This window comes from Xenopus laevis, chromosome 6L, assembly GCF_017654675.1.
Source record: "Xenopus laevis strain J_2021 chromosome 6L, Xenopus_laevis_v10.1, whole genome shotgun sequence".
Lineage (NCBI taxonomy): Eukaryota > Metazoa > Chordata > Amphibia > Anura > Pipidae > Xenopus > Xenopus laevis.
In genome coordinates, this window is record NC_054381.1 from 120,107,447 (window position 1) to 120,123,956 (window position 16,510).

The window sequence follows — 16,510 nt, forward strand, 5'->3', positions numbered from 1 at the left end:
CTGTGATCTCTGTGTGTGTGATCAGAGTAATCAGTTCTTTCCTCTGATAACGAATGCTCCTGAGCCTGCAGAGACCACCTGTCTGTAAACTATCTGCTGATTTGATCCACTAACCAAATTTGGGAAATTAAACCCCTTATAATCCACTTCTATAAACCAAATGTGTGAATGCACAGGCCAGGAATTTAGGCTTTTCAGCCTTGCGCTGTAATCACAGCCTATCAGTTCCCTCACAGTAATGCTCTGGGTTTTGTACACACCAGCTCCTGCACAGCAAGTCAGCCACTCCTGCTGGCCAACTGATGACGCAATTATATGCACCTACATTAATAATTAAAGGTACCCCTCCAAATGACAATAAGGTACCCCTCCAAATGATAATGTTACTGTCTTGTCCCATCGTGAATGATGAGATGAAGCCAAAAAAATATTTTCAATTGGGAAAAGTCTTCAGTTAATATTTGGGCATTTAGTTGGCATTTTTGTGGGCATTTTGCTAATGCTAATAGTGTATATAAACAAACCTACCGGTAATTCCAAACAACCACAGCAAACATATCACCAAACACCCACCTCTTCCGGATTTATTGTTTGCCACATGTAATTGTGTTATAGATTTCCTTTCTATTTAAAGTATGTTATGTCAGTCGAATTGGCCTGCCATAGAACCAGAGGATCTCCTGGTGCACCAAGATCCTAGTGAGCCAATTGAAACAATTCCCATCAGCCTATTTTATTTCCACTATAAAACTATAAGTTCTACATCATTTTATACTGTCTCCATATTTTTGCTGTGAGAGAGGACCCAGAATGACAGATCGCTGATGGGCCCCAAAAGTTCTAGTTTAACAATGACAGGAACCCAGGGCTAGGGACTTTTAGGGGCCCACTGACTACTTAATATATACATATGGTGGAATTTATCTTACCTTACATTTTCCATTATCATATGTGCTAAACAAAATTACAGAAGGATACAGGGCCTGATTATACACTTAATGGGCCCGGGCCTGCAAAATATTAATCGTCGTACTATATTAGTGGCAATTTTCTATTTATGATTACCCAATGGTACATACTACTAAAAAAGTATATTGTTATGAAATTGGTTTACCGTATTTACACGAAGCAGGGTTTTACATCTGAGCTGATTCATATTTTTATAGAGATCTACATTCTTCTGGGGGTTTTTTATTTAACTTATTATTCAACAGCTCTGCAATTTGCAATTTTATCAATCGGGTTACTAGGGTCTAAATTACCCTAGTAACCAAACCTTGAGTTAAACAAGAGACTGGAATATGAATAGGAGAGGTACTAAATAGAAAGATAAGTAATAAAAATTAGCAATAACATTAGTAGGCTTACAGAGCATTTGTTTTTTAGATGGGGTCAGTGACCCCCATTTGAAAGCTGGAAAGAGTCAGAAAAAGAAGGCGAATAATTAAAAAAAAAAATATGAAGACCAACTGAAAGGTTGCTTAGAATTCTATAATTTACTTCAAGTTAACCTAAAGATGAACCACACCTTTAATGTGGTTGCAGAGTGGTGTGGTGGGAACTTTCTCAATAGCAATTGGGGTGTGGGTTTTCAATTAAAAAAGACATCAATATACCTCCTGGCAGTGCTGGTTAAAAAGTAGCCAGCCATATGTTTTATTGGTGTCCAAACTGAATGCAATATTGCATGGCAAGTAAAAACAACTCTTGCTTTCCTATGATTGCTATGCTGCTACACACACAAAATTTACTTTAGAATAGAAATACAATGTAGAAGTATGGTGGGAACAGAGCTTGTAAATAGCAGCTAAGGCCCAGTGGCACAAATACTTTCAGCTTGGACTGGGTGCAGGATGTGCACCCAGTCCTCCCTCCCCTATGGACTTGCTCCCCTCACACTCCACAAGAGGTTCAGCAAAAAATCCCCTGCCTTTCTGCCCATGGTTTACCTTTTCATGGCTGCGGTGGGCTATAAGTGGGTGTGGGCATGGGTGTACCCCCGTACTTATGCATACCTCCCAACTGTACTGTTTTTCACAGGACAGTCCCGATCTTGACAGCTCAACTTGCAGTCCCAGGTTTGTTACTGAGCCCAGAGAGGCCCTGAGGCCAAGAGACCAGAATATGTGCCAGGTGCATTTCTAGATACTTTTGTAACAATTTAAGATAAGCAAAGAAACAATTTAAGCAGATAAGCAGGTCTTTTGGGGATACTGTGATTTGCAGCTTAAAGGGCAATTCACCTTCATCAGCAAAACTGGAACAACACATAAAAACCACAGAAATGTGTTCAAACTTTCATAACCTACCAAATTTTGTAAAATTAACATGGTAATTAAGGGGTGTGGCCACCAAAATGGATGTGGTCCACTCTCTGCATAGCAATTCTTTTTGTCCCTTTTCTATTTCGAAATTGTTGGGAGGTATTCTTATGCCACTAAGGCCTCATTCTGCAGTTTTCAGTTGCGATAAAAGATGGAGAGGGGTCTACCTTATGTCAGCAAAATTCCCTAAGTACCAAGGGTTTACTGATACCAACATAACAGCATTTCATAAACCTTGATATTTGTCCCAAAATTTGTCTCTGCCCCAGTGCAGCTTACAAGATTAGACAGATAGATTCCTATCAGTGGCACACACAGTAGTAAAATAAGTAAAAATGGTGTAAATCTTAGAACAAAAACATTGTGCCTACTACACAATTTCGCGTGATCTCACGAGAGGATGACGTCAGTGCAGAGGATATGCGGAAGTAGATGCGGCTATAAAGAACCGCGATAGAAAGCGAGCGGTAATTGCCTTTTGAAAAAGCGAATTGCGAAACGTGCGTCAGGGCAACTGACGGTCTCCTTGTTTTTAGCTTTAAACCACCGGATGGTGGGGCGGGATTGAAAAAAAAATCCTTTTAATATTCTCAGACTCTTATACTCATCTATTTTCTCTTCTAAGGACTGTGGGGTTTGCGGTTTTGTAGGTTATGATAGCCTCTTTCAAACAGATAGAAAGGTACATTTGAGACCGCAGCCCTACAGGTCCTGTCGTTCTACATCTTTGTGGTGCTCCTAGGGACTTAGAAAAAACTATAGTTATATTCTTGGGAGCAACTCCACCCTCTATACAATTTCACTTTTCTCAACTTTTAATTAAGAGGTTGATAACCAGAAGGTTTTGACCATAGTGTTTAACTCCTAGATTTTAATTAATTTATGCACAAGCCACTAAATGGAATGGTGAATTAATTAATTGTACATGGCACTTTATTAATCAGAGCACATCAGAATTATTCAACATTGAATTGTTTGCACAGGTCACTTTATATTATACATTTTAATGAATTACAATAGTAAACCTTTTATTGGTTAAATTGATTAAGAATATTGAGAGTGAATTCAATGAATTTGGAATCCTTATAAGATAAACGGCACCTTAAATTATAAGTGATTGAATAGGGAGTAATCAACTCTTAATTTTTAGTTTAATTGGTTATCGACTGTGTGGGTCAAACCGGAATAAAATAACAAATGATACCAACTGTAAAGTTGTTTCCTTATTAGAATCATTATTAAAAGGTGTTTGAAGGTGAATGTTGCACATGAATTGCCATATCCAGTAGAGAGGAGTTAAATTCACTAGACCTTAACAATAAGCAACATTGTAACTTGCTAATCTGGTGTTATCAGTTTACCTTAAAGATTACCAACATAGTTTCAATTCGGACTACTGCAATAATTAAGGGTATCCTTTTCTAAACTATACAACGAATTGAAACTATTTTTGGAGAGAAGTGGTTGAACTACAGAGGTGTAGCATTTGATACAGTTACAAAACAAGGTTCTTTTCTTTCTTTTTCTCTTTTCATTACAATTAACTGATACCTTGTGTGACTGTAGAGTCTGAGTACCCATTTATTATCATAAGAGTTAACTTTTCCTTCTAATAAAATACTACACAATTTAAAACTGTGATGCCCAACAGATGGTGCTCGATTCTAAGGGGATCCCCAAATGTTAGGGAGACGTACAATGTAAAGAAAATCAAGGGTATCCCCATATCTAAAAGATAAAGAAAAATGTTTAACTAAGTCAGGAAAGCATATTACATACCTCCCAACATTTTGGAAATAGAAAGAGGGACAAAAATATTTGCCACGCTACAAAAAACTTGACATTTTTTGACCACGCTACTTTTTTTGGCTACCCCCTTATTACCATGTTCATTTTAAAAAAAATTGGCAGGTTATGAAAGTTTGAACACATTTCTGTGGTTTTTATGTGTTATTACAGTTTTGCTAATGAAGGTGATTTGTCCTTTAAGCTGCAAGTCACAGTTTCCCCAAGTGACCTGCTTATCTTAAATTGTTACAATTGTTTCTTTGCTTATCTTAAATTGTTACAAAAGTATCTATAAATGCACCTGGCACATATTCTGGGCTTTCTGCAAAAAGCCAATTATGTTAGAAACGTTGAATCTTTTTCTGGCTCTTCAGGGCAGGAGATCAAAGACAAAGTTGGGACATTTCAGTAACAAACCCCAGACTGCAGGTTGAGCTGTCAAGATCGGGGCTGTCCCATGAAAAACAGGACAGTTGGGAGGTACCCTATACCATTTGTTGTTTACTGTGTGCCACTATACAATTATGCACACAGGAGGGCACTAATGATAAACAGAGAGATTCTAAATTACAGTTAGTAGGAAAACGTATGTAGATATTTTAAATTGCACTTTGTATCTTTGGATTTAATATCAAGATTCAATACACACTGTAAAGCAAGATATTTACAAGAAGGGGACTCGAGACACAGAAGTGTATCCCTGTGCCACTGGTTGTCACACACACTCTGAATTGCAACTGTAGCTGCTTGGATATCTCCTCTGCTGTGAGACTCCCATGTGTTTAATCTGAAAATCTACATAATCTGCTTTGATACTGTGAGACCCTGAGTGATTTTGGACGGTTTTATAAAGCTCTTTACAGAATTGGCAAGTGATCATAAATACATATGCTTCTTGGATATATAGACACATGGTTATTAGATTTGCATTTTCCCGGATTTCTTCCTTGACTATTTGGTTGGAAAGGTAAAATAATACATTTTATTATTCCATCAATATCATTATTACAGTTTACAGAGAAAAAACCCTTGCTATCCAGCAACAGGATGGCCCGTGTAATCTAGTTTTTACCAACCCATCTGTCCATAAACAAACCCCACACTCCAATCACCAAGCAATCCCTGCTTTTCGCAACCAGCAGCAAATGTAAAGCTCAGGCAGTCTATGGGCTTGCCCAACTGTAGGGCTAGGGTGAATAAACTAGTCAGAGAGATACAAGCACTCCAAAACAGAGCACAGAGACCTGTGTTTGCCCTATGGATATGTCTGCAAAGTAAACGACCCCTATAGTGACTGTGAGGGTTAAAGGGGCGGTTCACCTTTAAGTTAACTTTTTGTATATTATAGAATGTCTAATGCTAAGCAACTTTTCAACTGGCCTTCCTTTTTTTTATAGTTTTTTAATTATTTGCCTTCTGACTCAAGCTTTCAAATGGGGGTCGCTGACCCCATCTAGTAAGCAAATGCTCTGTAAAGTTACAAATGTATTGTTATTGCTATTTTTTATTAGTCTTCTTTCTATTCAGGCCTCTCCTATTCATATCCAAGGCTCCTATGCATGGTTGCTATGGTAATTTCAACCCTAGCAACCAGATTGCTGAAATTGCAAACCAGAGAGTTGTTGAATAAAAAGCAGATTGCAAATTGTCTCAGAATATCACTCTCTCCATCATACTAAAAGTTAATTTAAAAGTGAACAACCCTTTAAATTTTTTCAGTCCTTCTCATATTAACCTTCCATTCTGATTTCAAAACTACTACCTAATTGCTAGGGCAATCAATTCCTAGATAGCAGTTAAAAATCCAAGTGTGACAGCCACAGAAGAAGTAAATAAGTAAAAAAAAAAAAACTTTAACTGTTAAATTATACCTTTATAATGTGAATGAGAGATAAAATACTGGACAGTTCCCCTCCAAAATATGGAAACTAGCCCCCAGAGTTCTGCTTTTTAAAAGTTCTAAGAACTCAGTTCTAAGAAGCATATTTGCCTTCATATCTGCTGCTGGAAATTCCATTGGCTGGTACCATCTGACAAATACCCAGCTTTTGTAAATGCTGCCAAAATAAAAGCTACGGTACTGTTAGGTACTATATGATCGTCCAATAGTAAGCTGCCATGTCATGGCTCATCTTGCTGATAGCAATGTGTTAGGCTCCAGCAAGGGGAGCACCACTAGCACAGGTGATGATAGATTATTAAATGAACTGCAAAATCAGTGATCACTCACCTGTAGTCACCGCCCTACATCAATTCATTCATATTAATGAAAGGAACGACTAAATAATCTATCAGCCAGTAACTGGTAAAATAAAAATTTCAAGTAAAATAAAGCTGGCTGTTCTGGGTGCAAATACACATTGTTATTGTGATGTTTTGAATACAATGAAAATGGCATTAAAGAGCAATTAAATATCCCTAACCTTTATATTTATGTTGTTTTATTCTATTGGAAGTAGCCTCTGTAAAGGCTAAATATTCAGTATAATTTTGCCAACTTCCTCCAAAAGATGGAAAATGATGAGAGAGAGCCATGATTGGGTTATTCCTTAGGCAAGATATGTCACAACCTACTTACAGAGTTCCTCGGGATAAGAAAAGGCTCCCTGTGTGTCCCCTTTGTGTTTGGAGCTATCTGTGCTATGCTAAGGTGCTGCCACCGGCAATGGTGCAGGGACATTTAACAGGACCATATCAGTCCTCCATGTAAAACTTGTAGCTGTCCAGCACACAGTCAGCTGTAAATGATGGCAGGTGGAGGATACTGGGAAATGTAGTGCACAACAGCCCTGATCTGCAACAGCAAACAATAAATGTATGTCGTATTCTTAAAAGAGACTGGTGATTGCTGAATTCTAATGGGTGACGCTTATAGGGGGCCCCTTATATATATAAAGTAATTAATGAGCCTCCTTTTAGAAAGTGAAGGCAAATAGCTGCTGATTAGGTGACACATTGTAGACAAAGCAGATGTGAGATGGAGTGTCATGATAAAATGTAGTTGCAGCCCCAGCTCAGCCTCCCACAGGAGATGGTCAGGTAGGCTGAGTAGCAGCAGAGTAGGCAGGTTCCCGCTACTAAGTAACAGCAGTGTTGCTCACAGTCCCATCACTAATGGGTCACCTCCCCACAGCACTTGCACATCCCCCCATTACACAGTCCTGGTCTGCATCAGTCCCACCACCACCCCCGCCTGCTCCCATCCTGGGGATAAACACCCCCCCCCCAAAAGAAGAGAAAATACAGGGGATACAGCCTGTTACCAAGGAACAGGGACTGGGCTATAGGGATCAGGACAGGCAGACAGGGATGGGAAGCAAATGGCAAATACCAAGACAGCAAACACATATGTGACCTGCAGCTCAATCCTGTGGCTGATACCTATTGGATCATGTAGCAGATGGTGCTGCTAAAATCATCAGTATCCCATGTAGCGTTGATCGCAGTGTGTCGCACAATGGGCAGCAGTAGCACAGGGCAGTGAGGGCTGAAAACAAAGAGAGGTGCAGTGTGTGTGGCACAAAGCTTGGGCCGGACTCCCGTGCCAGTCAGTCTGGGTGGGAATAGCAATGGGCACCACTAGGTCCCCTCTCTCCCTGTCACTTCTACACTGAGACAAATGAAAAGACACTGACCGTAGTCTTGACAGGGACGAAGAGCACTTGCTGCTCCCCGGCGTTCAGCTCGTCCGCGTCCCCCAACTGGAAGCCCTTCGATTTCACCCAGAATTTGAATTTAGCGTTATCCGTGGAGCTGGACTCGGAGCCATTGAGTAACTGCACGATCCGCTCGTATTTCTTACGGGTCACTGTCTTGGTCTTGCCCGAATCCCCATAAGTCCTGAGGCACCAGTCCTGGAACTGACGGTACATGTCCCGATCGCTCTCCATGATCCCGACCCCCCCAAGCGCCCGTCTCGGCTCGTTCCCCTCGCGCACTCGGCACCTGTTCTCCCGGCTCTTACACTGTGCCCCCCCCCCGCGTCTGGCAGCAGGTGAGATGTCCCGGGCTGCAGGGTCTGATCGAGTCGATTCAGCGATATGTCCGTGTGCCCAACTGCAGGCTGCTGGGTGTGTGGGGGAGGGAGAGAGAAGTCTCAGATGTTTTTGTTGTCCCTCTACGTGCTCCGTCTCCCTTGTACTGGAGACTATCCCAGTGGCCCCAGGAGCAACTATCCCGGCACAGGGGCCCTTGAATGAGCAGCAGTCGCATATGCTACTTACACCCTACGTGTCCCTGTCTCTCTTGTCTTTATCCCGAATGGGGCAGGTAGGAGGGAGGCGGCGGATCCCCGGGGCAGTAGCAGCAGCAATAGTCTCTCTCCCTGGTGCTGAATGACAACACTATAGTAGACTGCTCGTGTAGCCCCCGCGGTGCAGACAGGTTGGCTGGAAACTTCCTATCGGCGGCGCTTGGATTTCCCAGGTTGGTAAGTTTCTCAGGGCAGTTCTGTCCCACGTATTCACTTCAGCCCCAGCCCCGCGCCTTGCTGGAGAATAATAAGACTAATAAGGAAAGGTCTGGCTGTGACAATGGAGACAATGCGAGTCTGAACGCTGGGAGGATTAGGAGCTGCTGCTAGGGGGCACATTGCCCACACAGGACACTGAGGAAATAGCACATCCCAGTCCCACACCCTCCTCCCCTGAGACAAGTGCCCGGGTGACGCCGCTACACGAGCCTCTGCCTCTCTCCTCTCAGGACAGTGTATGTCTCTCCTGCCCCCTCCTATCCTGCTCGGAAAGTAGCTGCCCCTTGCTTGCTTCTTCCAGATCCCCTCTTATAATAAGCAGTCGTCCGGTTGTACCCGCAGCTGTCACTCTAGTTGCACCCGGTCACAATCGTCCGGCTCAGCTGCCTCTGGGCGCAATTGGGCAAAGGACACGCTCACAATCGCCTCTTCTACCCTCCCCCTGCCGGGCTGCTCCTGTCTCCTGTCCCAGAGGCGAGAGAAGTAATTATCAGGCTGCTGTTTCCAGGCTCTGCTCGGTGTTTTATTGGTTGGTCTAGCGGCGACTGGAGCCGGCCCGGGACTGACAGCCCAGACTCCTTGTCTTCTTTAAATGGCTGCTTGCCTCTTTATAAGTTGTCTGCTGCCACCTACTGGCCACGCGTGTCGTAGCCGGCGAAAAACCAGCGTTCCATTCACTACAGAAACCTTTATATTAAAAAGGAACCTTTCAGCATCCCGTCAGGTCTCTTTCCACTCCCAGCCGAGATAGTAGAGAAATTCCTATTTGGAGATTGCTTTGTAATATTATTATATAATACACAAAAGCCATAAATATCTTGTAAATTATATCCTTATAAACGGTGAGTTCTGATGCCATCAGTTATAAACGGTGAGTTCTGATGTCATTTCTGTCACATGACTCACTGAAACTTGTGTATTATAATAAATAAAGTACCCCCAGTTGCAAAATATGAGGATGTTAGAAGTTACCTCGGAGTTCCATGACCTGTAAATTTATATGGTCATGAAACTCCTCTGTAACTTATAATATCCTTATATTTTACAAGAGGGGGTACTTTATTCACTATATTCAGTACCATGGCGTTTTTGGTAGATTTGATCCTTGGGTTATCTTCGGTATCCAGTTTTGGGGAAAGCACTGATATTTAGTTCAGAGTCCTGTGCAGTCTGCAAAGTTTCACCGGTGTAAGAATAAATTTACTTTTGGGTGGATTAATAGGGTGTGAGGCCACTGGGCTACACTTTCCACAGGCTTTCCACTATCACTTTCAGAAATATACAACAACTAATCAGGGTCACTGGCAGGGCTGGATTTACATAGTGGGTGCCCCTAGGCCCACTGCCATTCGCCGCCCCTGTCCCCCTGTTACTTTATTCATGCAAATTTTCATCATTGGGATTGGAGCAATGGGCTTTGGTGCAAGGGAAATTTAAAAAATTATTGTATCTCCAGCGTATCCCCAGTGTTTTTGAACCAATGTGGGTGTGGTTGGGCAACATGCCACCCCCTAAAATTCTGCCGCCCTAGGCCCACAAATCCAGGCCTGGTCACTGGTGCACCTGGAGACACAAGGAGAACATTATCTCTTTTTTTTTCGATTATAATTTGTATTTTCTTTTATATTTATTTTTATCTGTGCTGCTGGACCTTGGCCCAAGAAGTGTTGGGTTCTGCGCATACTAATGACACCCTTAGCACACAACAAACCCAATATGTCTTAGAGAGCTCAGCCGCATGCCACTCACATGCCTTGTCTTGTATAGTTACCTAACCTTCTCCCAGGTACAATCATGACTGGACCTCGGCACAACAGCACACATAAAAAGACATTTTTTTTTTAAAAAGTTTGTTGGGACCCTAATTATTCTGAGTTCCTAGATTATAGCCTAGGGTAGCCTATTCATTAATCTGGTCCCCCTAAACTTTCTATGATGACACATTCCTTTAAAGTGACCATAAGTAGTTTAAAGGAATTTCAGAGGTATAAGCATTTGAGTACAGACAACTGGCAATAAAGCCAAATCACCAGGCCAATTGTACTGATTTGCAACAATCATCACAAATTAAAAGGCCAGAAAAAAGATAAAAACCAGATAGATAAGGATCCCTATGGCAGGCATCAACTTGAGCATAGCAGTAATATACAAGGGAATTTGGCACAAGACATCCACTGTAGTCCCAGACAGGTAGAACAGCCACATCATTATATGTACCCCATGTCCTGCAGAAGTGCCCACAAGAGATTTCACGGGTAACAGAAAATCTGGAGTAAAAGAGTTTCACAATGCCAGGCCCATGAATGGCTTTTGAATTATCAACCCAATACAGTATATTTTTTCAGGACAGCCAGTCAGCAAGGCACAATAATAAGAGGAGGCATTTTGCATATAAGGTTTGAGAGAAAGAAACATAAAAGAAATCTGAAATGTGAAGGTAGAAAGGAAGAGAGAAATTAAAGTGGACCTGTCACCCAGACACAAAAATCTGTATAAGAAAAGTCCTTTTCAAATTAAACATGAAATCCAATTTCTATTTTTTATTAAAGCATTCATAGCTGTTGTAAGCTCATTTAAAAATCTCAGCTGTCAATCAAATATTGTCTGCCACTCCTCTATGCCATGGGCATAGAGGCGGGGCAGACAATTACTTTCACTTTCCATTCAGCACTTCCTAGATGTCACTGCTCTCAACACATGCCACTGTTCTTTTTACCATTTAATTGTGTAACCAGGACATGGGGATGGACATGGGGTCCCCCATTCTGGTGCACAAACAAGATTCTGACATGACGCAACGCTTGCCTTAATAACAGTGTCCACAAAATGGCTGCTGCCTTCTAGTTATAATTTTGAAATTCCAAACTGAAGGAAGCAAGATTCAAATAATTTATACAGTGTAATTAAAGTTAATTTTTCTTGACTAATGTAATAAAATAGGATTTTGAATCATTTTTTTGGGTGACGGGTCCCCTTTAAAGGGACGATTCACCTTCATGTTAAATTTTAGTCTGTTATAGAATGCCCTATTCCTAGCAACTTTGCCATTTGTCTTCATGATTTATTGTTTATAGTTTCTGAATTATTTGCCTTCCTCTCATGCCTCTTTTCAGATTTCAAATGTGGGTCACTGACCCTGGCAGCCAAAAACTACCATGAGGTTACAGTTTTATAGTTATTGTTACTTTGTATTATTTATCTTTCTATGTAGGTCCTCTCCTATTTATATTCCTGTCTCTCAGTCAAACCACTGCCTAGTTGCTAGGGTAAATAAGACCATAGCACACAGATAGTTGCTGAAATACCATACTGGAGAACTGCTGAACCAAAATCCTGGATTCAGTGAATCCTTAATGTTAATCTTAAAGGAATTACAAGATGGAGACCACAAGCACAAAAAGGAAAGATGTTCATGGTCTCATGTCCATGTTTCAGACAAATGCAGAATACGGAAGGAGTTCAAAAGATGTTGAGAGGTAATCCAAAGAAGACATTGCTGTGTAGGTGGTGGACATCTTTAACTAAAAACATTACTCAGAGGGGGACAAATGTGCTATTTTACATAATCAGCAGCATCACAAGAATGATTGGCATGCCAGTGGCATGTGGCAGTGGGAAGATCAGCAATAAAACCCATAGAAAATATTAGTTAACAAGTACAGTAAATGACACTTAATGGTTGCTTTTAAGCCTTTGATGTAATAGTTGGCAATGACAGGAAATTTGAAGTCTCGTAACCTGCTCTGCTCTAGAGCATTACTCAACTAGCTCTGGAAGATGCAAAAAACAGATAAGATTTTATGGAGTATTATTACACCGAAATACACACTCCACTGTGTGACTCTCGCAATAGGAATCTGAAAAGATTAATTAATTATAATTAATATACTTAAAAATAATTAAAATACTTCACCATAATCACTATGGAGACCACATCCACCAGTTAATATGCATTGATTAATGACAGATCTATATTAAAATCAAACCACACACGTGTGCTCACAAACCAAAATACATTTCTTTTACTTTGGCATTAGTATGGTTACAAATGCCTGCATCTAAAATATATACACCTAGGGACTGTTTTATTAAGCCACGACTTTTTCGGATCTGGCTTTTTGACGCCAAAAATCCAAAAAGCCATAAGGGAAAAAAGTGAGACTTTTCTGAATTTTTTAGGAGACAAATTGCAACAGTTTCCGAATACGCCAACAGTTAAGCCTATCCTCTGTCGAAAACACTTAGAAGTCAATACCAGATGTCACTTTTACAACAGGAAGATCTTTCTGTGATTCATAGTTTTTGACGCTGACTTTTGCAGTTTGCAGTTTTAGAGAAAGTGAGTTTATCCATGGTCTCAAAAACCTCTAAAATCATGAAAATTAGACTGTTGATAAATAGGCCTCCGCATGTAAAATCATTATTTATGAAGTGTGTTAAAATAGACCAGTGTTTTTGATTTATGGTTTGATATTTTAATAGGTAGATGCAATCTCCTTAACGATTATGGTGGGATATTTTATCTATTGACACCTTTTTGGTTTCCAGTTTCTTCTTATGAGAAGTGTCAAACAGTGGTATGCATATTTGTGTATAATACTACACTATAAAACCTTCTCTGTTTTTTGTTAACATGCTCTGGAGTTGGCTGAGGCTGTCTTAGAGTGGAGTTTATAGTGGGGACAAAGATAAAGATGGCAGTAGGACATCTCTACTATCCTTTACCGTGGAAATTTGTCATAACTGTATGTCCTTTCTTGGTAACATGATCTCCTCTGTTGGCTGGCTTGCTTCAGTGGTTTAAAGGAACATAAACAGTAAACAATTTTAGCAAAAACAATACATTCTATACAAATACATACTACGACCCACTGAAGCCAGCCAGCCAACAGAGGAGATCATGCATCCAAGAAAATACTGTGATGAATAGGAGCATGTTTTGGTGTTCACATATGGGTTCTCTCTCAAGCACTGAATGACATTTATTCTACTCTTCAAATGAAGAGTAAACCAAGATATCATCAATACTTTTACAAAACACAGGAAATAAATCCCAGAGGATATCATCATTATGATTTTGAAAGACAGCAGGAGCATTGACGAGGTCAAAGTACATGACAGTACAGCATATGAGCATTGAAGGCAGTTTTTCATTCATCACTCTGACATACACTAATACATGGATACGGTTATATCCCAATTTATATTCAATTAGTAAACTTATAAAAGATCTTAGCCACTTAAAGTGTGAAACAAGGGGAAGGGGTAGCCGTAAAATCATCTACTTATCGTTATACTGATGGGGTATTGTATTGTTGTAACAAATATATCCCAAACAGTTGACAGGTTTAAATATTTTCCTTGTGAAACTATGAAATTGGTCAGTGGATGGGACAGTCAGATAATCAATAAAGGGACAGACATTGATCAGTTAAGATATGCGAGATCCTACAGCCAATGCAAGATACAACCAAAAGTCTCCTTAAATATGGTTTACCGCGGATGGGTGAATCATTAGTTCAATCGTTTGTTAAGATGATAAGATCATTCACAGAGTGCCAACAAAATATGCCCCAGTATGGCCAGCTTAAGTTAAAAATTGTGCATTACAGGATTCTGTTAAGTTGTATAATTCAGTCCCTGAAGAGGCCGACTACTAAACAGGAAAATACAAGTTTGTTGTTAGAGTTTATGTTACAAACTGTTGATCCTATAATTTAGCTAGCTTGCCATTTTGTAGACTGAAATTATTGTTTTAACAAAAAAAGTAAGGCGCATGCTGGTTTAGAGTGGGTTGTTCTGTTTTGGGGATTTATTTTGGCTTCCTTTGGAAGAATTTAGCAGATGTTTTGTTGAACCTTTCTGCATATCAGAACAAACTGACTAAATTTTTAGTTATATACTGCTTTTTAATATCGATATTGCCATAATCTCACCTGCTGGGTCTCAACCAGCAAAAAAAAAGTCACAAAGAGCAATAATACACTGATACAAGATAAAAGTGCAATCGGGCCCATTGATAATCATATTCAATTAGTTCCCTTTAATAATTAGTGACTGGATAATCTACTATATATCATACAATGCTATATATTGCATGATATATAGTAGACTGCCCATTCACTTGTAATTGAGTGTACCTTTTGTATATGAGTATTAAAGGGTCCTAATGCACATTTATATTTCATTGTCATGTCATACTATATATCCATATTTAAAAAATATGTTTCAGTGTAGTTGATTCTCAAATATTCAAACAATATATGCTTTGGATGCTGTTTTTAGTGAATGTTTTGGTTTGCAGAAGTTTAAAATGCAATTACTTGAGCTTAATAGTATTCTGGACTTTGTACTGGTTTGAATATAGTCAGTAAAATGTTTTATTGTGTCAGCAGAGTATTCGGTTTTGAAAAATATATATATATATATATACTCAGTCCTGCAGAATTACCACTTTAAACTGTAACATTGTTGCTGAATAGTTTTTTCAAGGATGCATTAGTATTTTTCCTTTTTAAGCTTTATAGAAGGAGTAATTGGTAATTATTGTTTTTCATTTTGTAGCATCTGTAAAATAACTATTATGTATGCTATTGCATTATTCTAGGCCAGAGCTGCATAAAAAGTTTTTTTTAAACACATTCATGTTCATAAGGGCAATGGGGTTAGAGATGATAATGGTCACATTGTTTTATTTGTTTAACCTGCTAGTGTATTCCAAATAGTGGCAGATCTCTGCATGAAATACTGCAGTCATTTGCTATTAGTTGGGCTCTTGGTACACAGGGAAATGAGAAAATGTTGAACAGGTGGGATGGGGCAAGTTTCCTTCTAGTTCCAGCACTCTAATTCAAGCCCAATAGAGGATGGACCTCCTTTTTTCTGCAAGAGAGAAAAGCGTTTACCCTTCACAACCTGCCAGCCACATTGTACTCAATTCAACAACTGTAAATAATAGCAGAACCATCATTGTCAGTAGAAGCTATGGCATTACCATTGTCAGTTGCAAGAAGAGGACCATTAATACCAGTGTAGTCAGGAACAAAATAGAGACTGCCAACGTCAGGTGTACCAACTGGTGCCAAAACTGGAGGTCCAACATAGATGTAAGAGGGGTCCTCTGTGTCAATGGCTAAGAGGGGGACACTGGTGACATTAGCAGCAAGCATATTGTATGAAAAGTTAGGCACAACATGAGGACAGCCAAAATCAGACACAGCATGAGGACAGCCAAAGCTAGACTCCAGGATACATGGTTGACACAGTCATAGTATCCTTGTCTGCAGGCCCAAATCCCATAATTGGTACAAAGCCCAGTGAACTGGAGAATAAAGTCCCAGAAGGCAGTGGATTGGAGGCAACAAACCCAGGGCTAGGGCATTGGAAACATGCCCAGAGGCGTGAGTCCCAGAGGCAACAGGTGCAGAGGACAGAGCATTAGAAGCAACAGGCAGAGTCACCCATGTGGCTGTATAAACACATGTAGAGAAACCTGAGTAGCAAAATGGATAGAAAACTGAGAATTAGAGTTCATCACTCCACCACATGTAAATGGTTGGAGGGTTTCCTCAATATCATTGTCCAGTGAGCAGTCAAAAAGCTACACATTCCAACTCTTCAAACAGAAATTTAGACACACAAGGCAATACATCTTTATATTGCTTTTATTTCTGTGGCAGAATTGTTACATAGTAACATAGTAACATAGTAACATAGTAAGTAAGGTTGAAAAAAGACACATGTCCATCGAGTTCAACCTTTTTTTTTTTTTTTTATTAACTACTTATCTGCCAGTTGATCCAGAGGAAGGCAAAAAAAACCCATCTGAAGCCTCTCCAATTTGCCTTAGAGGGGGAAAAATTCCTTCCTGACTCCAAAATGGCAATCGGAACAAGTCCCTGGATCAACTTGGACTATGAGCTATTTC

At 40.1% G+C, this 16,510-nt stretch overlaps 1 protein-coding gene across 2 annotated transcripts in view; it reads right to left on the reverse strand.

Annotated features, from left to right (window-relative positions):
• The window catches only part of nol4.L (nucleolar protein 4 L homeolog), a 149,527-nt gene extending 140,369 nt beyond the window's left edge, over positions 1-9,158 (reverse strand). Inside the window, exon 1 of one of the 2 annotated variants that reach the window (XM_018267975.2) lies at positions 7,748-9,158. In XM_018267975.2, coding sequence (XP_018123464.1) covers positions 7,748-8,002 — 255 coding nt within the window. In that variant the 5' untranslated portion in view covers positions 8,003-9,158. The remainder of the gene's footprint in view (positions 1-7,747) is intronic. The other variant, XM_018267974.2, reaches the window with a different exon arrangement.
• Between the last annotated feature and the right edge of the window lie 7,352 nt (positions 9,159-16,510).